General features: G+C 38.1%; 1 protein-coding gene across 1 annotated transcript in view; it reads right to left on the bottom strand.

Moving 5' to 3' along the window:
- The window catches only part of Crppa (CDP-L-ribitol pyrophosphorylase A), a 291,765-nt gene that overhangs the window by 119,099 nt on the left and 148,191 nt on the right, over nt 1–24,475 (bottom strand). Inside the window, exons 7-8 of the mRNA XM_059279633.1 lie at nt 18,671–18,763; nt 18,133–18,225 (exon numbers count right to left, since the gene is read on the bottom strand). Coding sequence (XP_059135616.1) covers nt 18,133–18,225; nt 18,671–18,763 — 186 coding nt within the window. The remainder of the gene's footprint in view (nt 1–18,132; nt 18,226–18,670; nt 18,764–24,475) is intronic.

Here is a 24,475-nt window from a genome sequence, read left to right as displayed (position 1 = left end):
GAGGGTGTGAGGGTGAGGGTGTGGGGGTGAGGGTGTGGGGGTGAGGGTGTGGGGGTGAGAGTGTGGGGATGAGGGTGTGGGGATGAGGGTGTGGGGATGAGGGTGTGGGGATGAGGGTGTGGGGGTGAGGGTGTGGGGATGAGGGTGTGGGGATGAGGGTGTGGGGGTGAGGGTGTGGGGGTGAGGGTGTGAGGATGAGGGTGTGAGGATGATAGTGTAAAGATGAGGGTGTGGGGATGAGGGTGTGGGGATGAGGGTGTGGGGATGAGGGTGTGGGGGTGAGGGTGTGGGGGTGAGGGTGTGGGGATGAGGGTGTGAGGATGATAGTGTAAAGATGAGGGTGTGGGGATGAGGGTGTGAGGGTGAGGGTGTGAGGGTGTTAGGGTGAGGGTGTGGGGATGAGGGTGTTAGGGTGAGGGTGTGGGGATGAGGGTGTGAGGGTGAGGGTGTGAGGATGAGGGTGTGAGGATGAGGGTGTGGGGATGAGGGTGTAAGGGTGAGGGTGTGAGGGTGAGGGTGTGAGGATGAGGGTGTGGGGATGAGGGTGTAAGGGTGAGGGTGTGAGGGTGAGGGTGTGAGGATGAGGGTGTGGGGATGAGGGTGTGGGGATGAGGGTGTAAGGATGAGGGTGTGGGGATGAGGGTGTGGGGAGGAGGGTGTGGGGATGAGGGTGTAAGGATGAGGGTGTGAGGGTGAGGGTGTGGGGATGAGGGTGTAAGGATGAGGGTGTGAGGGTGAGGGTGTGGGGATGAGGGTGTGGGGATGAGGGTGTGGGGATGAGGGTGTGAGGGTGTCTTGATAGCACTTGCTGGGCTCCACCTCAGCAAGTCTTAGTTTCAGAAGGTAATAAAATACAGCCTCTGGTGCCTGGAAACTTGAATTGCACTATGCTCTTCAAAGGGATCCCACATGAGATTGTTTTAAACGCACTCCAGTCTAAGCACGTTTCAACCAGCAGCTCTCTGCGCTGACTTCATCTCTTCCCACACTGTCAAAAGCAATTCAGAGTCTAGAAAACTGCGAAAGTAATCTATTTTTAGGTCACTTCATATTCTTATCCCCAAGGAACAGCACGTGGGTTTGGTAAAGTTCTTATCATTTTCTTGTCTCTGCTACAGATTCAGTGCGAAGTCCAAGGATGCTTTGGATTTTGTTTGATTGGCTGGCGTTTTCCTGTTTTAGTTTTCAGAATGTAAAATATTGCAAAAACAAATAGCTCAAAAAATCATAGCCTATAATTCAGATACTGTAAAAGACTTGGTAAAGACATTGGCAAAAAATATAATACCTTTACATGTAAGTGATATATGTATATACTATATGAGGTACCAGCCTATGAAATGTAAGATTTTAAAAATATTAAAAATTCAAATACTAATAAAACAATATGTACATCAAACTTACCATTATAGGAAATCTTCATAAGTATACTGTGACAAAGATATTGGGATTATCATCTGGGCACCCAGCCTTCAAAAAAAAAGGATCCCTCCTGAATGTTCCTAGCTTGCTCTCAATTCCCAGTTACATGGAACATAAAATTAAGAGCCATACCTCTCTCTCATTTACTGTAATACCAATCCTCACTTCCTTGTTTCCACAAATATTTTTCTTTTTTTTTTGGTTGTTCATTTGTTTTGTTTCTTAAGATGGAGTTTCATTATGTAGCTCTAGCTAGCATAGAACTCTCTGTGTAGACCAGGTTGGCCTCAGACTCACAGAGATCCGCCTATCTCTGCCTCCCAAATGCTAGGATTAAACGTGAGCAGCACCCCACAAGCTTAAATACGTTATGATTAATTATCTGCCCAATTCTTCCAAGACTGAGCTGCTGTAACAGATAAACCGCCATCATTAGTTCTTGGACCACTAGGAAGCAGTTCCTTCTCAATAAACCAAATTCATCAAGACTGCAGTTCTCAACCTGTAGGTTGCGACCACCATAATGGCTGCATGCCAGAAATCATGTATATCAGATATTTGCATTAGGATTCATAACAGGAAAATTACAGTTATGAAATAAGTTTGTGGTTGGGGAACAGAGGAAAGGGTCACAGCACTGGGATGGCGGAGCACCACTGCTTTAAGCGGCCTCTGCTCAGTCCAATCCAGTCTTGGTGCTGCATTCCGAGTATCACAAGCATACATGACCACCTCAGTTCTGACTGAACAGAGCTGTGGTGTGGAGTTCCACAATAGAAGGCCAACCTTGACTCCTGGCCACAGTCTCAAGCCTTCTTACTTCTGTGTAGTCCTTCTACTTCAGATCCATCCACCAGCTCTTTGCATCGCTTTGCTCCTCTGTCTTCAAGTAATGCTCCTCTGACACCTCAGAGCTGGACCCTGCTCATTCTCTAGCCTCTGCAACCTCAACAAGCTATGCAGTCAACTACTCACGCCCATTTCCAAGGACGAGAAGTTACCTTTCCGCTCATTTAACCCAACACCTGTTCTCGGTTCCTGTTTTCTCCAATATTTCTTGATTGCTTATCTACCACTTATTTAGAAGGGAAAGAAACCAAGAATTCTTGAGCTGTTAACAACTAAAACAGTTCCCTAGCTATTATGGTCACTAAACTATTTTGAAATCTTAATTTAAAAAATTTAGAAGATTAAATACAACTATATCCGTACGTAACTGAGATAAAATAATACGAAACTTACCTAGCATAAAATACCACAACTCCTTCAAATAAAATGACTTTTTAAAAAGGAGTTATTTATAAAGCAAAACACAAGCATTTCAGAATGTTTATCACATAGGTGTTAGTTAATAATATATGAATCTATAGCATTAAAAATTAGGTAATGGAGAAAACAGTTCACTAGAAGTGACTACTAGATTTTATCTATAATTTACACGGAATTGTAAGAGGAATTCATAGCATGGATTTAATCATTGAAACATTCTAAAAAAACTAAGGCCTAAGACAGATATACAAGGATACCCTGGTAGGAAGAAATGATTAATTTAATTTTCCATTTTCAATAGAGAGATAAGGGAAAGGTAAAGAAAGGTCAAAAAAAAAAAAAAAGATCTAGGATTATCTTATAAAAACCATACAATGAAAATGTAAGAATGAGAAAGAGACAAAAACGAAAGAAAAATAACTCATAAATCTTTTGTGGTCTCAAAAGTGGCTTAAAACAAGCATGGCAACAAGGTATGCTGGCACACACCTTTAATCCCACCACTTGGGAGGCAGAGGCAGTCAGATATCTGTGAGTTCCAGGCCAGCCTAGTCTACAGAGTGAGTTCTAGGCCAGCCTAGAACAAAGAAACCCTGTCTTGAAAAATCAAGAAGGAGAAGGAGGGAGAGGAGGAGGAAACAGCATATCATTGCATCTGATTCATATTTCACATGGCTGGTATAAAGACAACTGCTTTACATTTGAAACTTCCATGCTGGACAGTATAAAGATGTTAAATAATTTTATAACGTGCTGATACTTTGAAATGGAAAGTCTTCAAAAAAAAAAAACCCTTTAGGAATATTTTATTATTGATAAAGGCTTTTCTGAACTGAAGGTCACAGACACTAAACATCTTAGACAGGTTAAAGTGTTCCCAACCTAGTACTTATACCTGAGACATTAACTTCAGATCCAAAATACTTACCAGGTTAGTCACATGAGAATATAATTAACATCTCTCAATTAAACAAAAATTAATTCAAATCATGTATGCAACTGAATAATGTATGCAAAGTCAGGTTCCATATTTTATATTATTTATGTCTTATTAATTTATTATTATGTAAGTATAACATATAACTTTAATAATATTTAAAAGGTATAATAGCTTTGTAAATAAACAATAAGGCAATGTTTTATTAAAGCTGATTTCATTATTTAAATAAAAGACAGTACACAAAAACACCAAGGTAGAGAAACTCTCAAGCGTAGTTTTTATATGTGGTTTGTACATTTATTAAGAGTGAAAAAGTATTTACCCACACTAAGTGTTACGAAGTACAGAGTTCCTCCACCATCTGGGAAGTGCATTACTGAAGCATTATCTCTACTCATATAGAGAATAATTACCAGGGAAAAGATATTACACACAGTAACTGTTCTAAATCCCTGGTTAGTTTTAAAATAATTATTGACTAAAATATAAAACTAGAGAGCAGCTATACCATAAGTCAAACAAACTTGTTTGATAAGGTTTATAAGTGCCATGGTAATAACTAACTGTATTTAACGTTAAATACAATTCTCCCACTGAAGCAAGCATATTTAAGACAATGAACGACACAGTCAGTTATCCGGTTCTTCTGGGGCTACCATCAATAGGAGCCCTAACAGAGCCCCAGTTTCATCTGCTTGGCATTGTGTGCTTCACATGCCAATTTTCAAGTTGATTAACAAGGATATTTCTGGCAAAAAAAATTTTGCAAATTTTTTCTTTCACTGACCCAAACTGAGAAGTCTACTGAAACTGGGGAAATAATTAGAAAGTCCTAAATCTGTGTTTAATTAGGAAAATATATTTATAAAAATTAGGAAATGTCCTCTGGATAAAATTCTGTTTGCAGATTCCATTAGAACACCACTGTATCTGAAACTAATCCTATCATTTCAATGGATTAACATCAGGAAGGCATTTCTATGAGAACTGTTTCTCTCACATCATCAGTTATATGCTCATCACAATTAATCATCAGTTTCTACATCCCACAACAGAAGCTTTCCATTCACCATTTAGCCATAAGCGAAGATCTGAAACTGTAACAACACAGCCAGCTCTCTACTCAACACCCTCATAAAATGACTTCAGCCTTCCTCATCTTTCTGCTAGAAATTAATTCCTTTATTACCACAGTTATAAAAGCTCCAAAGGTATTCTTTAAGCAGTATTTATCTAGGTTTTATTGTTGACTTAGGCAGGAAATACCTGAGACTTATTGTATTAGCACAAAACAAATGAAAGAATTTGTAATACTTATACAAGTAAGTCCATTTTTACTGAAGTGGTGTGCAGGCAGGAAAGTGAAAGCCAATACATTTAAGGGAAAAATCAAAATACTTAATATGTAATACAAATGAAATATTTCAGAAGGAAAAGCAGAAGTGTTCACGAAGCTACAAGAGCAATAGAGCCGAGACTGTAGCGGAGCTGGGACTAGGAGCTCCTCCCAGACCAGCCAGTGACTGACTCCCAAGCTGAGACAATCACTTGCAAACAAGAGCGAGAAATCTAGAGAGCAAAAGCAGACTGTGAAACATAAACCCAGTATGGAGACTCTGAGCGGTAAATCTCTCTCCTTTGCTTGTTGGGTAGAACCTGTTCCTTGAAAAAGCATCTTTTCTGGCTAGGACTAATAGTTAATAGCAGGAAATGTACTAAATAAGCAGTTAAATAAACGGTGACAAAGATCTATGTGTAGGAGCTGCTGGGAAATTTAACAAGATTGTGAATTTTTATAACTTAAATTCAGTAAAATCTTCATGACGGCGAAGCTAAAATAAGAAGCTACTAGACTTAAAAAGAAGGCCCTGCCTTATTTTCCAATTGACATTTGTTCTTTATTAGGCAGGAACTTTGGATATATCTATGTGTATTTTTAATCTTTTTCCATTCTTTAACACACTCATGAAAGCATCAAAGTAACAAGTGTATATTATGTACAGCACACTGGATTGATTTTGCTCCTGTGCGGCCACTGGGGGCCGTGGAAACTTCTGGAAACAATTTACATCTCTATGACAGTTTCCTCACATGTAAAGTATCATGTGTCAATGGCTGATGGTTTTCTGGACTTTTAAAAATTATTTTATTATTTGCTGACATGTTCAAATATTAAATGTTTTGAACTATTTTAAAGACCACATATTCTCATCTGTTATATCTATAAACTACTTCCTAACAAAAATATACTATGGTTAATACCTTTGAAGGTTTAATTATGTTTTTACAACACTAAAATTCCACTTGATACTTTATAATTTTTGCTAGAGTAAATTCACAGAGTTTCCCATCTCTTATAACACCAATAAAACTGTGGACATTGTCAATGAAAGCGGAGTTCTCATGCCACTTAGGTGACTCGTCCCTGCATGCTGAAAAATTAAGCTTTAAATCATATACTAATCACTATTTAAAGGATATTTTGTGGAAATACAGCCAAGTAAGTTAGAATTCCTACTGAGCTTTTTGGAGATAATATGTGAATTATGATGGTTTTTACAAGATCATTTTTATATAATCTTGGTTAGGATACAGTATTGGTAGTACTGCCTCCAAAAGTCTCTCTTCCTCACTGCCCAGGAAAAGTAAATAGCTCTGTGACCGCGAGTCTCTAAGTATAGAATGCTGCCTCAGTTCACAATCTTGGCTCCTTTGATTCTTGTTTCATTTAAATAGAAACCAATGATTTCCTGAGTAATTTTAACATCAATTTTACTTTTTATGAATTTACCTTTGATACTTTGAAATGCTATCTTTCTAAATATATGTCCATTATTATAGAAGTGGTAAACACAAAGAAAATAAAAAAAGAAAAACAGACAGAGAACTGGGCATGCCCCATGTTCATAGCTTTTATAAAGGACACTGTGAAAAGAACTTTCAGATAATCCTCTAACAAGAAACAATATGAAAAAAAAGGGTCAAATATACATGGTCCCCAACTTAGACTATCCACGTAGAATATTCCTTTTCCACAGTGGTTTGACAGCAATCTGGATTCGGCAGAAACCAAACACTAAATTTTGATCTTGACTAGTGCTAGGATACTCTCGATGATGCTACACAAAGTAGGGAGTGCCAGTGTCCAGCCAGTCCCACATTCAAGGGAAAACAACCTGCACACTCCACAGTAGGAGCTGCTAGGCTACAGTGCTGTGTAGGTTACAGATGTCAATGTATTTTCATCATAAGATTGGCTTCTCAGAATGCGTAATTACCTACTGTAAGCTGCTGAACATTTACATCATATAGTCTAAGAAGGTCCAAAGATGAACTCAGAAAGAACTTTAATAGTTTATAGGCTACACTAGACAGTATTGGATATCACATTTGAAGGAAACAGACAGTATAATAAACAATGACTTTTGTTTACAAATGAGATAATAGCCCAAAGTAAAGGGCACATACCAAGTGAGCTCTAACAAAGCAGGAAGGAGGAGCCACAGACCACCCCTGCCATGGCATTGTTCTCCCCATTCCCCAGCATCAGTACCTAAGGAGGAGATGCAATAGGAACTGGATACATCTCGGCCATGGGCAGAGATGCAGGAGGAGCCCAGGCTTTGAAAATGGAGACTGAGGTGTAACCATGAGCCTGAAGCTTCTTTCCAGGAACCATGGAGAGAACACTCTAAGAAGAAATCATAGAAAACGGCCTGGGAAAACGACAACATAGGAATTGAGAAGGAGTGGCTGTGCAGGACCATGTAATTACTACCTGTGCCTGATCCAATCCGCCACTGTAAGGAGAGCACAGGAGGGAAGAGAAATAGAAGCCAGGGCCTGATGGGACAGCATCTCCAGCCGAACAAGCAAACAACCAAACAACCGGGCCTGTGTGGTCACTTCTGTACCTTCTAAAGAAACTTACGAATGGGAAGAGTGGTCTTCCAGCACAAACAGAACAATAATGGGTAGAAATTCCCCAAAATCAACATTTCCTGCTGACTTCTGGGAAAATCCAGGGCAGGACTGACATCTACTGGATACTAAACAAACACTCAATCCCAAAGGTAATTTCCTTGAACTCACTGGGACATTGTATACCCCAAATCTGGTTTATCAGTTTGAACTAGACACAAACCACTGCCCCAATTACCTGACTCTGCCATACGAAGTATGATGGGAGTAGGAAAAATTCAAATCCCACCCCAAACAGAAAGAGGTATTTGACTGATGCTATAATCTTCTTCATCTGTTTATTTTACTGGTTCTCATTCTTTCATAAACAACTGCTTGGGCACCTATTATAGCATGTATTTCTCAGAATTGTTTTACACACAACTGCCATGACTTCCATCTCACTCTTATTCGTCACTTTACCCTTCCTCCTCTTTTTACGTCTCAACTGTAGCCTTCTATAGCTTCAGGGATCGTTAAGCTCTTTCCTAACAATATAGCAATATCCCCTTCCTTCCACTTTTCCTCTTTGAGATTTGTCTCAGTCGACATAGAAGTAAGCTCTATGCTTAGTTTAATTCCCTGCTAACTCTAACCTTAGTGAGTAACATCTTAGTATACACTATCCTTTTCCCGTCATTCTTCAATAGGTACTGACTGTTTTTAAGGAGTATTACAATACTACCTCAATGAAGGGGGAATCTCTAGCTGTGGCTGCGTCTTTAGGAAAGAGGTGACTCTTGGGGTAGTGTTAGAGATTATGCCTGGCACCCAAAAACCCCAGGAAACTGCAGAGGTGCAACACCTTGACTCTACTACAGCCCAGTCCCATTTGAACATTGCAGATATTTCAACTGAAAGAATGTAGCTGATAAAAATTTAACCAATGAAGTAACTCTGGAGACACAACTCCTAATGCAATAATTCTAGACACATAAAAATTAGAGGCAGTAGGTCACCCTTTAAAAATATCAATTCCAGAGTAATAGATCGCAATAAGACAAAACAAGATGAAATACAAAACAAGGACTTAAAAACTATCTATAAGAATATTTGATAACATGGAAAAGGTCAAGGGCTAGAGAGAGAGGGGTCAGTGGTGAAAACACAAACTGCTCTCTCAGTAGACAAGAGTTTGGGTCCAGCATACACATCAGGTGGCTCACAATCACCTGTAACTCCATACTCCTGGGGATCCAAAGCCTTTTACTACTGAAGGCACTTACATACACATATTCACACACACATATATAATTGAAAGTAAAATAATTTAATAAATCAAAAAGGATATAAATAAACTAAAGAGAAAATACAAAAATACATCTAATGGAATAAAGAAGACAATAAAAGATATATAAATGAACCCAATAAAGACATTGAAATACTAAAAAAAAAAATGAAATTAAAATTTAAAAAAAAACTCAGAGTTTTTTTTAAAAAAAACAATAGAATGGTTTAAGGAAGAACAGACATATGGGACATCTTTAAAAGACAAGATTTATAAATCGTGAGAATAGAAGAAGACAAACTTCAGGGTAAAAGTTTCAACATTAACAAAAAAAAAATCATAGCAGAAAGTTTCCAAATCTAAGAAGAGGGATGACCATTCATATTCAAGAAACATGGATAAGACCAGAGAAACACCTCTCCATACTATAATTTAGTCAAGACCCTAAACATGGGAAACAAAGAAAAAAGACTGAAAATTTCCAAGATGGATCTCCAAAGTCACATATAATATCAAGCTCATCAAAATTACAGCATATTTCTCAACAGAAACTCTAAAAGCTTGAGTTAGTATAGAATTCCAAGCTGTAAAGACAATAATTGCTAACCATGACTGCTATATATCACAAAAGTATTGATCATAATTGCCAGAGAAAAAGCCTTTCCATGATAAACACAAAACTATAGGAATGCAGCACTATTAAGCCAGTGCCACAGAAGATTCTAGAAGAACTGCCATGCACGTAAGAGATGGATGAACACATGTATAATACTATGGGAAAGAATAAGCTACACCAGAATAGTTAGATATGCAAATCAGAAATGGAAAATATTTGAACCTGACAAAATCATCACGTGAGGGAAACACAACTTTCAATGATAACTTGAATGCTAATGGTCTCAATTTTCTAGTAGAGAGGCATAAACAAGCAGATTGGTTTTAAAAAACAGGATCTCCTTAGTTGTTGCCTAGAAGAATAAACCTGATTATCAAAGACAAACACTGCATTAGGATAAAGGATGCAAATGGCATTCCAATACAAACAGATGTGAAGAGTGAGCAGGTGTCACTATTTTAATATCTGACAAAATGGAAATCTTAGAAAAGATGACAAAGGTTATTTCATAAGATTAGGAGAATAATCAAGAGGGTAAAACAATTCTAAATATATAAGCACCAAACACTGACATACATATTTTCATGAAACAAACACTTCTAGATGTAAAGACACAAATTAACCCCAGCACAATAATGGTGAGTATTTCAATATCCCACTCTCATGAACAGATAGGTTATTCCAACAAGAAACAAGTATAAAAGCATCTTCATTAGGTGACATAGAGATTAAATGTACCTAAGTTATCATTAGTTAACTTAGTTAACATTCTATGCAAATACTGCAGAATATACATTCTACTCAATAGCAAATGGAAATTTCTCTACAATAGATTGTGTAATAGGAAACAAGGCAAGTCTTAACAAACATAGTAAACTCAAAACAATCTCATGTACTCTCTACCTGATCAAAATGAAGTAAAATTAGAAATCAACAGCAAGAGAAATCACAGAATATTTGTAAACTCATGGAGACTAAACAACATAGTATTGAGTGATGAGTAGGTCATCAAAGAAATCAAAAAGGAAAATTTCAAATGCCAAAAAGCAGATGACAATGAAAACACTACATATCAAAACCTACTGCATACAATCAGAGCAGTCCTTCACAGGCCAAAAGTACCAGTGTTAAAAAAAAAAAAATAAGAGCTAGGCTTAGGGTATGAGACTATCTGAGAAAATGGCTATCTAGGAAAGATAACAGGCCAAACCCTAAGTCAGCACATGAAAGAAATAATAAAGATTATAGTATAAATCAACAAAGTGGAAATAAAAAAACACAATAATTAATGAACTAGGATCTTTGAAATGTTGGACAAACCCGTAGCCAAACTATCCAGCAGAAAGAGAAGACTCCAACTAATAAAATTAGAGATGAAAGGGGAAGCATGACAACAGATACCAATGAAATTCAGAAAGTCATTAGGACACACTCAAAAACTAAAATGCGATTCAATTGGAAAAGCTGAAAGAACTGGATGAATGTCTATACCATGTAGCTTACCAAAATTAAACCAAGAGGGTATAAACAATTTAAACAGATCTATAACAAGCAATGGAACAGAAACTTCAAAAAAATTCCTCAAAAAACATAAACGTCCAGACCCACATGTTCCCTGCTGAACTCTACCAGATGTGTAAAGAACAAGCTCAATGCTCCTCAACCACTTCACATTCTAGAAAGGGAAGCAACAGAGCTACGGGCTTCATGAAGTCAGGGTTACAGATATCAAACTCAGATTGCCACAGCAACAAAACCAAACTGTCCGCCAATCCCCCGATGGACACAGGGGCAAAATTCTCCATAAAATACATGCAAACCCAAGTGAAGAACACATCAGAAAGACCATTTACCACTCTCAGATTCGCTTTAACCCAGGGATGTAAGGACAGTTAAATACATAAAAATAAATATATATACTACATCACATTAACTTAAGGATAGAAATTACAGATGCATCGTTTTGACAAAGTCTAACATCCTTTTATTTTAAAAGTTCTTAAGAAATAAGGAATAGAAGGAATGTACCTCAACATGATGAAATGCTACAAAGCTATATATAACAAACTTACAGTCAACAGCACACCAAATGGGAGAAACTCAGTGCATTTTCCATTATAAAATTCAGAACCAGACAAGACTCTTGACTTTCTCTATTCTTATTCAAAAGAATGCTCATGGTTTTAGGCAAAGACTCAAGCCTAGGAAGAAATAAAAGGAATACAAATGAGAAAGGAGCAGGATGCCATGATCTTATACAAGGAGAGCAGACAGATTCCAGCAGGTAACTTTTAGAACTGATGAGCACTTGCAGCAAAGAAGCAGGATACCCCAAGAGCATAGGAAATAGTGTAGCCTTCTTGTATGCCAATAATAAACATGCTCAGAAAGAAATCAGGAAAGCAATTCGAATCTTAAGAGCTCCAAAGTAATATCTAGGAATAAACCTAACTAAGGAAGTGAAAGACCTCTACAATGAAAAATTTAAAACATGGAAGAAAAAAAAACTGAAGAAGACACTACAAGATTTAGAAAGATCTCTCACGGTCATGGATAGGCAGAATTAAGACTGTAAACATGGTTACTTTAGGGGAAACATTCTATAAAATTCCAATGACAGTGGCACTCTTTACAAAACTAGAAAAAAGTCCTAAGATTCATAAGGAAACATAAAAGGTTGAATAGATAAAGCAATCCTAAGCAGAAAGAACAAGGCTGACGATATTACCAGCCCTGGCTTCAAGACATATTACTGTCATAGCAACAAAAGTGCCCAGCACTTGGAGAAACAGACGTACAGATCAATGAAGCAGAATGGAAAACCTAGGAGCAAACCCACAGTCCCAGCCAGAGACACCTAATTTTTAACAAAATATCAAAACAATCATCTGAAAATTTCTGAATAATGGTTCTGAAAATATGGATATGCATACATACAAGACTGAACCTAGATCCCTATCTCTCACCCAGCTCCAATCAAAGATCTTAGTGTGAGATCTGAAATGCTAAAGCTGTTAGAGGAAAAAGCTGTGGGGATGCTTCAAAATATAGGCATAGGCAAAAACTTCCTCAAAAATGTTCCCGTAAATGATGAAATCGTTCTCAAAAAGGCAACTATCACGTTTTCTCTCCTCTTCGGATCCTAGATTTTTGTACAGCCGCATAGAATCATGGAGGTGTTTAGGACATGAGAGCAGAAACCCAGCTGCCTCGGTGACAAAGGGAACGGAAAGGAGTGGGGAAGGGCAGGGGGAGAGAGAGGGTCAGAGCAGGAGAGGAAACACATTATGTAGTCATGGGAGAACATCAAACACAGTGTTAGATAAAATGCACACACACACACACACACACACACACACACACACACACACACACACAGACGTCACACCTCAAAGAGAATTCAATCATATTCTTTCTTACATAATTTTTTGTGAAAGAAAGCACTGATTTTAATCTGTATTTTAGACTTTTCTTACTGAATAACATAAACTATCTAAATTGTGAATCCTTTTATATGTATTTATCTATAATAGAGTGTTTTTCATCCAAATAGGGAATTGTCTCCCAATGAGAGACATGCTTATTATCTGACAATGTGTTTCCAAAGGTCAAAACTAAAAGATTCTATGGAACAACAAATGTCACCAAGAGTACATACAAATTCATTAAAACACAACACTGTGAATAATTCTACCCAGCAATCTTTTTTCCACTTTTAATACAAACATCTGTTTTAATCAAACAGCCAATATTACGAAGAATCTCCAGCTCATTGTAGAAATATGTAGTTAAATCTACCAAAACAAAGAATTTAGGTTGATCAAAGTAATGCTAGCTTCCAGCATAGAAGGGAGTGGGGAGACACTTGATCCACCACTGGCTGAGAAGCCATCGCATTTGATAGTGACTGCAGGAGGGAGAGTCAGACACTTGAATGATGTGACACATAGAGGGTGACCACACAGCAGAGCTAGCCCCGATCCCAAGACTAGTTGGCAACAGACAAACTGGACTCAATGGGGAAAGAAGAAAAAAAATAATCTCAAAGTTGGGTAGGAAGGGATGGGAGGTTGAGTCATAGGAGTTGAGAGAGTGAATATATTCAAAATAAATATGAAGTTCTCAAGGAATTAAATATAAATATTGAATGCAAGCTTATTCCTTAAATAATATTAAATGTTATCAACATAAGAATTTGTCAAAGTAAACCAATATAAAAACAAATAAAAGGAAAGTAAGAAAGATAACCAAATAGATGATCCACAACAGTATTTTGAACATGGAGGGCAAATAAAAGAATCTTAGAGAACTAAACTTACCCGAAGTGTTTTAGAAAATGACCACTGGAAATGAACCTTGTCATAATATACTATTACACAATATCCACAGGGTTACATAAAAAGATTATGAAAAAAAAAACTAGCTCTTTAAAAAGAAAAACATTATTTTAACAAGTTTCTTAGTTCTTTCCAAAGCACTTCATTTTTTCCCTTGTCTTTATGTGGAAATTTTGTGCCCTCCTTCAACTGGATCTTAGAGTAGAAACTACTTACCCACACCATTTTAGCCTAAACAATAAAAGTCCACAGCATTAAAGATGTCCTAACGCCTCTAAGTTTTCATTAAGTAGTTACATAGTAAAGACTTGTACAAAATCTAAAATAAATCCAATCCACTATGCCAAGACTCAGGAGCATATCCTATGTTCCTCTCAGTGCATACTTTCCTGAATTGATTGACTCAAAAGCTGATCGTCCCTTTTGATGATAGAAACCAAGGAATTTCAAAGAACTTTTTGTATCTACTTGACACTATGAGAAAATCCCAATACCAACATTTAACACTTTCTCAAACAACCCAGGGCCAAGGAGATGGCTCTGTAGATAAAAGCACCTAGCATGTGCACAGGAGTTCAAGTCCCTCTCAGAACCCATGTGTTAGAGGAGATAATCAGCTTCTACTAGTTATCTTCTGACCTACATGAACATATGCATGCACACTCACACACACATACACTCACACACACATACACATACTCACATACTCATACACAAACACACTCACACACACTCACACATACACACTCACAACACATATACACACACAACACATACGCACACACACAATTATTTAATCAATTAAACTAAAGTTCAAAAATTCATCTACTAAGCTTAGTTGACCTCCAGTCTCCTTTTCCTGTACTTGACTCAACAGCATGGAAAATGAAGACAGTGCCAACTATAACCTTCTAAATTGACAGGAGCCAGGTAAGAACTTCACAAATGTCTGAACGAGAATGGAATGATCACAGTTTCACTGGGTTTTTAGATGACTCTTCTCAGGGAGAGTCAAACTGGAAGTTAGTAGTCCTTATACAACCCATTTAAGACTAAACAGCAGTTACAGTTTGGACAGAAAGGCTGGAACAGCCATGTAATCACAGCACTTAGAAGTGAGGAGTTCAAGGTCATTCCTGGGGGTACAGCCTGGGCCACACGAAATCTTGTATCAATAAAAAGTTATATTTTATATCTATTGAACCACACTAGTTCAAAGTAAAAATACACATTTATCATTAATAATTTTAGAATATATTTATGATGAATAAAGAATACTGTGTAAAAAGAAAACTAGATGTCTTAGAATTTGCAGTCATTTAACTATAGCCCCATTAAAAATCAAAACAAAAGCATACATTGTATTGATTTTTCAGCAAAGTTAATTTAGAAGAAGTAAAATAGACAGAATGGCCTTTGAGACCTCTAATACAGTTAAACAAAATGTTATAAATATATGTGTACATAACAAATATAAATGTAAGCAAAATTCATGTTTATACTATAAACTCCAATACTACATACTATACTATATATCATACACACACATATATGTATGTATTAAATATTAGCATGTAAAGGAATGTAGCAGGGTAGAGAGAAGAAATTTGTATAGAAGAGAGACTTGGAGCTATGTAAAAAAGAGATGTAACTGTATGCAGAAATATATGGCTGTGCAGGAACAGATGAGGCTGTATGTATGTAAAGAGATATATAGCTGTATGTAAAGAGATATAGCTGTGTGGAGACAGAGAGATTTTCAGAAAAAGAGATTTTTTAAAATGAAGTAAAAGAGAAAGTTACCATCAGAAGTATGTGTGTTTCCATATTTACCTGTCAGATAGAAACTTATTTCTAAATACCATCAGATAAAAAAGTTTCCTACACTCCAGCTACTCTGAGGTCCTCTATTCACAACCCTGGAGCAGTTTTGGGGAGCTGGCCTCTCCTGGACTGCATTATATATATATTTCCTTTAATGTTTAATGTATAACCTATCTGAGAGGACCAAGCAGACTCCATAACAGGCTGCTCAGTCTGCTCTCAGAGATCAGGCCTCAATTTCAGTTTCCTGAGACTGAGCAGGCAGTTTTCTGAGGAAGAGCCATGAACAAAGGCCAATCAATCTCCAACACCCCTGAGAGCAAGAATGAGGGGCCTGGTCAGTGCAGCACCAGGCCAGAGCCACAGTCAGCAGCTCAAGGTGATAACCAAACAAGGACAAAGCCTGGGACTTGTACAGGCCTGCCCCTAAATGGAAAAAGCTACAGCTTTAACCAGTCTCTGACTAGCCCTGGCCAATAAGGATGTACTAACATGTTTGCCACTTGCTTAAGCCAATCATATCTGAGATGACCTAAGTGCACTAGGAATCCTCTTGGCTGTGCTTAAAAGGAGCCTGGGAGCTTCTCTCGGGGTCATCACGATTGTGCCTTAGTGTAGGATGGTTGGCCCAGCATACTGGAATCTTTCTTGAAATAATAAATGTTCTTGCTGATTGCATACATGAGACTTCTCCAGGACCCTAACACTATCTAGACTTAAATCTATTTTACCGAATATTATTATCATAGTATTTCCATACTTCTACTAACTTGGAGAATAATGAGCTAAATTGTCATTCATAGGGAAATGACCTTGGGTGCCTTTGGCCTAATGTCACTGTTATAACTTCAATAACTGTTAGCTTAGAAATAATGTGATAGAGCTGAGATACTGAATTTAGAAAGGGAAGCACTCCAGTGGAAGTACCCAGGAGAAACATGGAAAATTTGACCAAAGCTTGGAAACCAGGTTACAGTAATGGAAGTGAACTTTGAATCATCCTATCCAGACTGGAAAGAGGAGGAGCCAGAAAGTACCAGGCCTATGCTGCCATTACCAGCTTGCCAAGGCTCCAATGCCGGGCTGAAAGTTACTTTCTGCATTCATTCATGCTGATCTGTACAAAGTGGGTGTTACTATCTTGAATTTTACACTCAGGAAAATGAATCTCAAAGTTAAGCATCCTGAGACAGGAACCAGGGCACTGGTCTCCTCTGACTAGACTGCACAGCCCCTTCGGCATCTCACCTGTGAACATCAAATAAAGACCTCTACACATATAAATCTGGAAAGAGGAACAGAGGGCTCAACCCAGGACCTCAAATGTGCCCTTCATCCCTCAAAGCCTGGTGCCTTCCACCATTGAGTTGATTCCTAAAATGCTCAATGACAGTCTGTGTTGCTCTGGAAATCACTCACTTGTGATGGGTTTCCATACTAGCTGCACCCCTAGAACCTATCCTTAGGGACATAACCAAATACACTTGGCCAGTGAATGAACTAAACCTAATCCTACTCTACCCAACTTGTTTCTACTTTCATTGATCACATTAGTGTTATGTTTAATACAAAGTATTATCTTTATTTTGTATTAATTATCTTACCTATAACAAAAAATTTAGCTACCACAGCACAGAATAGGCTTGAGCTTCAGGAACAGACAGTCACTCACAATTTTTGAGAATGTTTAGAAGTCCTTCTCACATGATAAAAAAAATGCTGCAGAATTCAGGCCCTGTTCCTCAGCCAGTTAGGCCAACATGGATTCTGACCTTCCGCCTCACTGGATTTGCTCTCTGTTATCTTCCTTGATACAGAGTGTGGCAGGCTAACCAAGTGCATTCTTCAGTCAACATGTCTTTCAGTCATTTACAAATGTGAGTGTGTGTGTGTGTGTGTGTCTGTAACAAAACAAATACATAAACAAACACACATACGTATATGTACATGTGGTGTGTGTAACAAAACAAATATATAAACAAACACACACATATGTATATGCACATGTGTGGGGGGGGTGTGTAATGTGTATCTCCAAAAATGTCCAGGCCATTCTTCTAGATATTATCTTCCCTCACTTGCTCATTCTACTCATTTTTTCCATGGCACAGAGAAGCCAAGAAGGATTTCCTTCCACGCTGTTTCATCCTCACGTTCTTTCAGCCTTTGAATTTTCTCTCCTGTTGCTTCTGTTGTGTTGACAGACTACCTTAAATAAAGCTTAGACATTAACCAGTCACCTTGGCCATGTTTTTGTTGTGTTGAGAGACCACCCTAAATAAAGCTTAGACATTAATTAACCAGTCACCTTGGCCATGTTTTTGTTATGTTGGTGAGGATAAAGGAACCAACTAGTCTTCCAGTGTCACTGAACCACACGATCATAGCTCCAAAGACAGGAGTCAGCAGAAGTTACCTAAGAACCTTGGAGTTTCTTCTGCACGACGGTGTACACTCCCAACTGAGGCAGTTTTTGCAGACACAAACGAGAAGAAAGCACAGCTTCAACGGGAGACAACTGCATTTCCTCACTTACCAACACAACAACCACAGGATACAAGAGAGGAAGGCTGCTCTCCTCAAGTGCAGTCAGGAACTTCCGGGGCTCTTGAAAATCAGAGGACAGAACCTGGAAGACAGCAAAATAAGAGACAATGAAAGGAAGATCGTGCAGAAAGGAAGTTGACTCATGAGGAGATGAACTTTATATCACATTCAATGTATTTATCAGAATTAACCATTAAACCACTTTAAAAGATACACATAATTTATGCATATTAAGATGTGAGCTATTTTTTGGGTTGAACTTACATCATAATATCTGCTTTATACATGGAAAAAATAAATTACTGTCTATAGAAGAAATACTTGCATCTCCTTCTAGGAATTGGGTTCAGAAAATAATGTTTTCTTATTTGACATAGTAAGAAATGCAATTGTTAAGCATGCAGTGAATAGTACAACTAGTCTACCAAAATCGTCTGTTGCACATGTATGAGTCAAGAAAGATCCATTCTCTCTAATGTTGTTTGCTCGGGTCTCAAATGCTCCAACCATTTGTGTTCAGGACTTACAGTCACACAGATGAAGCTATAGCACTGGTCTGTGAGGAAGTTCTGAATGTCTCCACCTGAGTGATCTGGAGCTGTGGATGTGATGGTAGCACACTAGGAGAAAAAACACATCAGAAGACATTTACAATCTGGATAGACAGAGCTACATGGATGTCAGTGACCTTATGACAAAGCAGCAGATCTGCTATAAACTCTTTATCAGACCACCACAAGAAAGAGATTTCAATTAATCCATGAATAATGTATAGTATTTTAAAAAATAAAAATGCAGAAAACTATTTCAAATAGGGAAAAAATGCTGGGGACCAAGAAAACACTAAGGAACAGGCAAGGAGCCTGTTTGTGTTTTATGAGGAATTTACTACAGTGAATGTTCAGGGATAAAAGAGAAAGGCAGACTGGTCAGTGCTGGCGGAATTACAGAAGCTTCCTAACATAGTTCACACAGTATATTTCATTCCACCCGGAATGACTAAAAGCAGGGAAAGCAGTAAGAATTATTACAACGATGTCTGTTAAAGAGAAATAAGAGCTGAACTTGGGCAATAGTAACCAAAAACAAAGACTGAAAAAGAAAACATCTAAGATGTAGCTCATCTGGGTGCAGTGACACACACCTTTGATCCCAGTGCTCAGACCACAGAGGCTGGTGGATCTCTGTGAGCTCCAGGCCAGTGCTGCCTCATAGTGAGACTCTGTCTCAGCAAACAAATAAACAAAAAGTAGTAAGCAACCTTAGACTACATTAGAAGGGACAGCACATCAATCATAAAAATGCTCCCAATAAAATATGTCTTACGTCTTGGCATTATCTTGCTTCATGTTTTTCTTTAATTATAAACATGAATTTAAGAATTATTATAAAGTGTTCTCTTATAAAATCTAGCTGTAATAATGTCCCAAGAACTCACATCTCATGGTTCATACCTGCATGGTGTTTATCACACTTTACAATCTACTTCTAAAATACAAAGCTGTCCCTGACAAATGGAACTATAACCCAGATGCCCTACTCAACAGCTTAAGTCCATGTACTGTTATAAACTACTGGAAGATGGAGGGGGAAGGTTTCAAGAACTAGTTCTGATATGGAAATTAGTTCACTGATAACTCCTAAGATTTTATTTCCATTTAAAATTTGTATTGAGCCCAAAGCTTAAAGAGAACACTGATTTTAAAAAAAAAAACAAAAAACAAAAAACAAAAAAACAAAAAACAAAAAACACAAAGCAAGCCTTCCCTGGCAGCATATACAATTAACACATTAAGAGAGATCAACTCCCTCTGTGTACCAAGTTTCACCAAGAAATCCCATCCTCTGGATGTTACAAGGAGATGATGTTTCACAGCCTCTAAAATATCCAAATAATTTCAAAGGGTTTAAGCGGCTAACTTGCTCCAGACTCTTCCATGATGTTGCTACAGCCAACCACCTGCTATGAAAGCTTTGCCTTGCTCCTGTAGACTCACTTACTTTTTAGAAATGAAGACTAGAGATGTCAGTCTCCTGGGAGCACTTTCTCCAAACACTCCCGAGTCATAAAGATATGTCTCCCATGTGACTGAAGGATGGGTGGTTTGTAGGCATCCTTTGCTTAACGTTAGACATTTTAAAGGATTTTTTCCTTTAAAATGATTTTTTCCCAGACCCATCACAGTTCCCCCTTCCTCCCTCCTGTCTTCCCAGTCCCTCCCTCCAACCACCCACCCATCCACTTCCTTTCCCCTCCCTTCAGAAAGGTGCAGGTCTTCCATGTGTATCAGCCAGCTAGAACCTGATAGACGAGAAAGTGGAGAATAGCCTTGAATGCATTGGCACAGGAGACAACTTCTTGAACAGAACAACAATCATGCAGGGATAAGATCAACAGTTAATAAATGGGACCTCATAAAACTAAAAAGCAAAGGACACCATCAAAAAGAACAAAATGGCAGACTACAGAACGGGAAAAGTATTACCAACCCCACATCTGAAAGAGGGCTAATTTCCAAAATGTATAAAGAACTCAAGAAACTAGATATCAACAAACCAAATAATACAATTTTTAAGAAAACATGGTATAGAGAATTCTCAACAGAGGAATCTCAAATGGCTGAGAAACAAGTAAAGAAATGTTAAACATCCTTAGCCATCAGGAAAATGCAAATCAAAATGACTCTGAAATTCCATCTTAAACCTGTCAGGACGTTTATAAAGGGCCCCATTACCAGAAAACAACTAACCTAACTACATCTCTCGTGTAGGAGTTGCAAGTTCAGTCCTGCTTCTCCCTACTACAATAACTGTGAGGAGTAAAGCATCTTTTACAGGGCCTGGAGTCTCAGGTCTCCTACAGGATCAGTGGTACTATGTCCGCATAAGCGGTGTGCATGGAAGCTGAATCGTCTCTCATTCGTCAGATATGAATCCAGACAACCACAGAAACAGACCTTATCATGCAGAACTCTGGATTCAGAAGAATGGCTTTAGTTTAAAAATTCCCTTTTTGCTGGGCAGTGGTGGCACATACCTTTAATCCCAGCACTCGGGAGGCAGAGCCAGGCCGATTTCTGTGAGTTCGAGGCCAGCCTGATCTACTGAGCAAGATCCAGGACAGGCACAAAAACTACACAGAGAAACCCTGCCACGAAAAAACAAACAAAAAAATTCCTTTTGTATGCACATAAATGAGATCTGTGATGAAAATGTGAACCTTATAATGAGTTAAGCTCCTAAGCACTAAAAAAAAAAAAAATAGGTGAATTTCTTAAGGACAGAGTTTGGAATAGTTGAGAAAAAAATACATTTTTAATCACTAGCAAATGCTTAACAGTGTTCAAAACTTTACCATATTATAGATAAAAGAAGACCAGCTTTACTCAAGAAAAATAACATATATTTTTAATCACCAAAGAGTAATCTCTGAGTGTGGGATGGACACCATTCAATGCTATAACTACAAGAACAGGAGGATGACATAAAGGAATAAATATATTTCTTATAAAAGGATGCAATACATATAAAATTTTTAAATTTAAATGAAAGAGCACTAAATACAGTATACCGGAAACCACTGATAAACTTGAGATAATCTGCAACATGCAGAGAAACCAATTTCCAATGATTAAACAAAGGTATCACCAAATACGATAGAGACCCTGGACTATTAATGACAACCTGATCCATTTGAAAGTCAGTGTTGACACCTTTTGTGAAAGAGGAGGAGCAAGCTGGATCATCATCTGGAAATTATGCGGTAACTGCATGTCTTCCATATCTTACAAGCAACAACCTACATCCAAGGACACTTGGTTTTTAATACTGCCCTACTTATTCATTCATTTTCGCACATTTTCATATTGGATTACATTAATCTGCAAGAGTTTTGTGGACTTGCATTTGGTTTTGTATGTGCATGATAAATGCACAAGTGTAGCAATGTGCATACCATTGCGTGTGTGTGGAGGTCAGTCAGTTGTGGGCATCTGTCCCTACCTTCTACTCTGTTCGTGAAAGGATCTGTTGTCTGCTGCTGTGTACACAAGGCAAAGAGGCCACGCAGTTTCTGAGGAATTCTCCTGTCTCCCACCTCACAGGAGAATGCAGGGATTGTGTCTAACTTTCGTGGGTTCTAAGGACGTAAACTCAGGTGGCCCTCATGTTCACACAGCAAGCATCTTGCCGACTGAGCCATCTCCATAGCTTTGTTTTATGTTTTTGGGCAAAGACCTCAACAGGTGTATATTCCTCTAGCCTTTGGTTTTGAATTCTGAGAATAACTTGCCTAGGAATAAAAGTTTGCATTATACTTTCTTTCCTTCATAAATGTATACATACTAGCCATTCCACCTAAAGATCATGTTCTTCCCCCCTAGGTCTTCACTCCATCTCTCACGTGCCCATTCTCTACCAATCACTGTATTGGCTAGATTCCAACACGGAGTGGATTTTCATAGGTGTCCTCAGAGACGTGATATTTGTAATTTGCTTTCCTCCTCTCTTTGCAGCTGAGGGACAATCAGACATGGGATGATATTCCTGAATTCTGATTTCATTTGAAACTTGTAGATGAGGGTCCATCAACTTTCAGTGGCCCTGTGGAAATGTAAAGCTCAGTCAGCATCCCTACGTCTTGCTTGCTTTTGGGTTTTGCACCAAGGGGCACTTGGAGGAACTCTTCATGTCAGAGGCCCCTTGGAGAACGGGTGGATTTCCTATTCAAGAGGTTTCTTTCCAACTCTGCCCTGGCCTTTGCTGTACTACGCCTCAGGATCTTGGCTTGTTCAGTTTACCAAACACCTGGTATGGTGACTCGTGCACTCACAGGAGAGGAAGTTAACATTGCACAGTTTAGGAGTATCAGTATGCTCTGCAGAAAGACATGAGGTGGACCGGAGGGACGTGAGGGCCAGCCTGGAAACAGAGGGGGAATGAATAGAGCTCCACCGGCTGCTTCCTTTGACCCCATTTGTCCATCTTGAACTCTGTGTAAAGATGGTGCCACGGGCATTCTGTAGGGTTGGAGTCTACTCCCGAACCCACACCCACCTGTTAGTCTTCATGGGAAAACCGACACCGCACAGCCAGAACGGAACCTCACTCTCGGGGAGCTCTAAGCCCAGCCTGGCTGTCAAGAAAAAGCAGACTTTATACTGTATTTACTATGCTTGTGCTTTTTATGGAAAGAATTGGACAGAGGGAATTTATAAATTGTCTTCATACTATCATATTTACTTGGTTGTTACTTTTTAACTATTTTAATATATTATTCTACTTTTATGTTAAACATTCTGAAAACAAAGTATTCCCTAATATTGGGACATTTTAAGGTTAATATGCCTTAAGCAGTTTCATTTTCTAATTAAGAATTGTAATTTTATACAAATTGCATTCTATAAAACTGCATTTAGATTAATCCTAAAATGTGACTTCATCATTAAAGTCCCCTATAATTTGTTTAGAATCCACTTACTCCAAATACAACCAACCGACTCCGCTCTTCAACACAGACTTTTAATCTTTAAAGTCCGTTTCCTTCATTGGTATAAAAACTGGACTAATTCTTGATGTGATAAATAGAACCTCTAAGTACTCTATTTATTTATTAATGTGTTAAAGCTTTTTTAAAAATATTGAGTAAACTTAACTGGTAACTGCTAAGTCAACATCTTCTTTTAGAACACAGGATATAGACATGTAAACTATCACTCAGCTATATAGTGGTAGGTATTTAATAGTTATTAAAATACATTTGTTCAGCTACTTGATAAATTTAAAACTCCAACTAATGTAGCACTGTTCACCAGCTAAAGTATGTACATGCAAAGAGTATTGTATAAAGGCTATTAAATGTAAGTGGTATGTATGTGAACACACACACCAACCAAACTATAAATCTTTCTTCTTAAAACCAAGACTCTTCACAACTGTTTCCAGTTAGGGGGAATTGTTTTTGGTCCTACATCTCCCTTCTCAACTGGAAATAATCAATTAATCTAATTGGAATAAAGAAACGTGACTTAACCTAAATATGGCACCGGTATCTTTGATCTCCTCAGTAAAGAAGGAGCATGTTAGCTGGCACGAGCAGACTGCGTGTGAACAATCCCGCGCCATCACTCAGGACTGTCCTTCTTAACATTTCCACGCTCAGGTACAGCACAGGGAACAGCCTGTGGCGAGAAGAACTTTCTTTCTCTAAATATTTTAGCTCAAAAACATTTAAATACTTAAATTTCCAAGACATTCAGAAAATTAAGGAAGTATAGCAAAATTTAAATGTTTTCCTTATAGCATAACGACCATTCACTAAAGAATTATTATGA

Source organism: Peromyscus eremicus, chromosome 14 (genome assembly GCF_949786415.1).
Source record: "Peromyscus eremicus chromosome 14, PerEre_H2_v1, whole genome shotgun sequence".
In the NCBI taxonomy this organism is placed as follows: domain Eukaryota; kingdom Metazoa; phylum Chordata; class Mammalia; order Rodentia; family Cricetidae; genus Peromyscus; species Peromyscus eremicus.
This window is presented reverse-complemented; position numbering and strand designations above follow the sequence as displayed.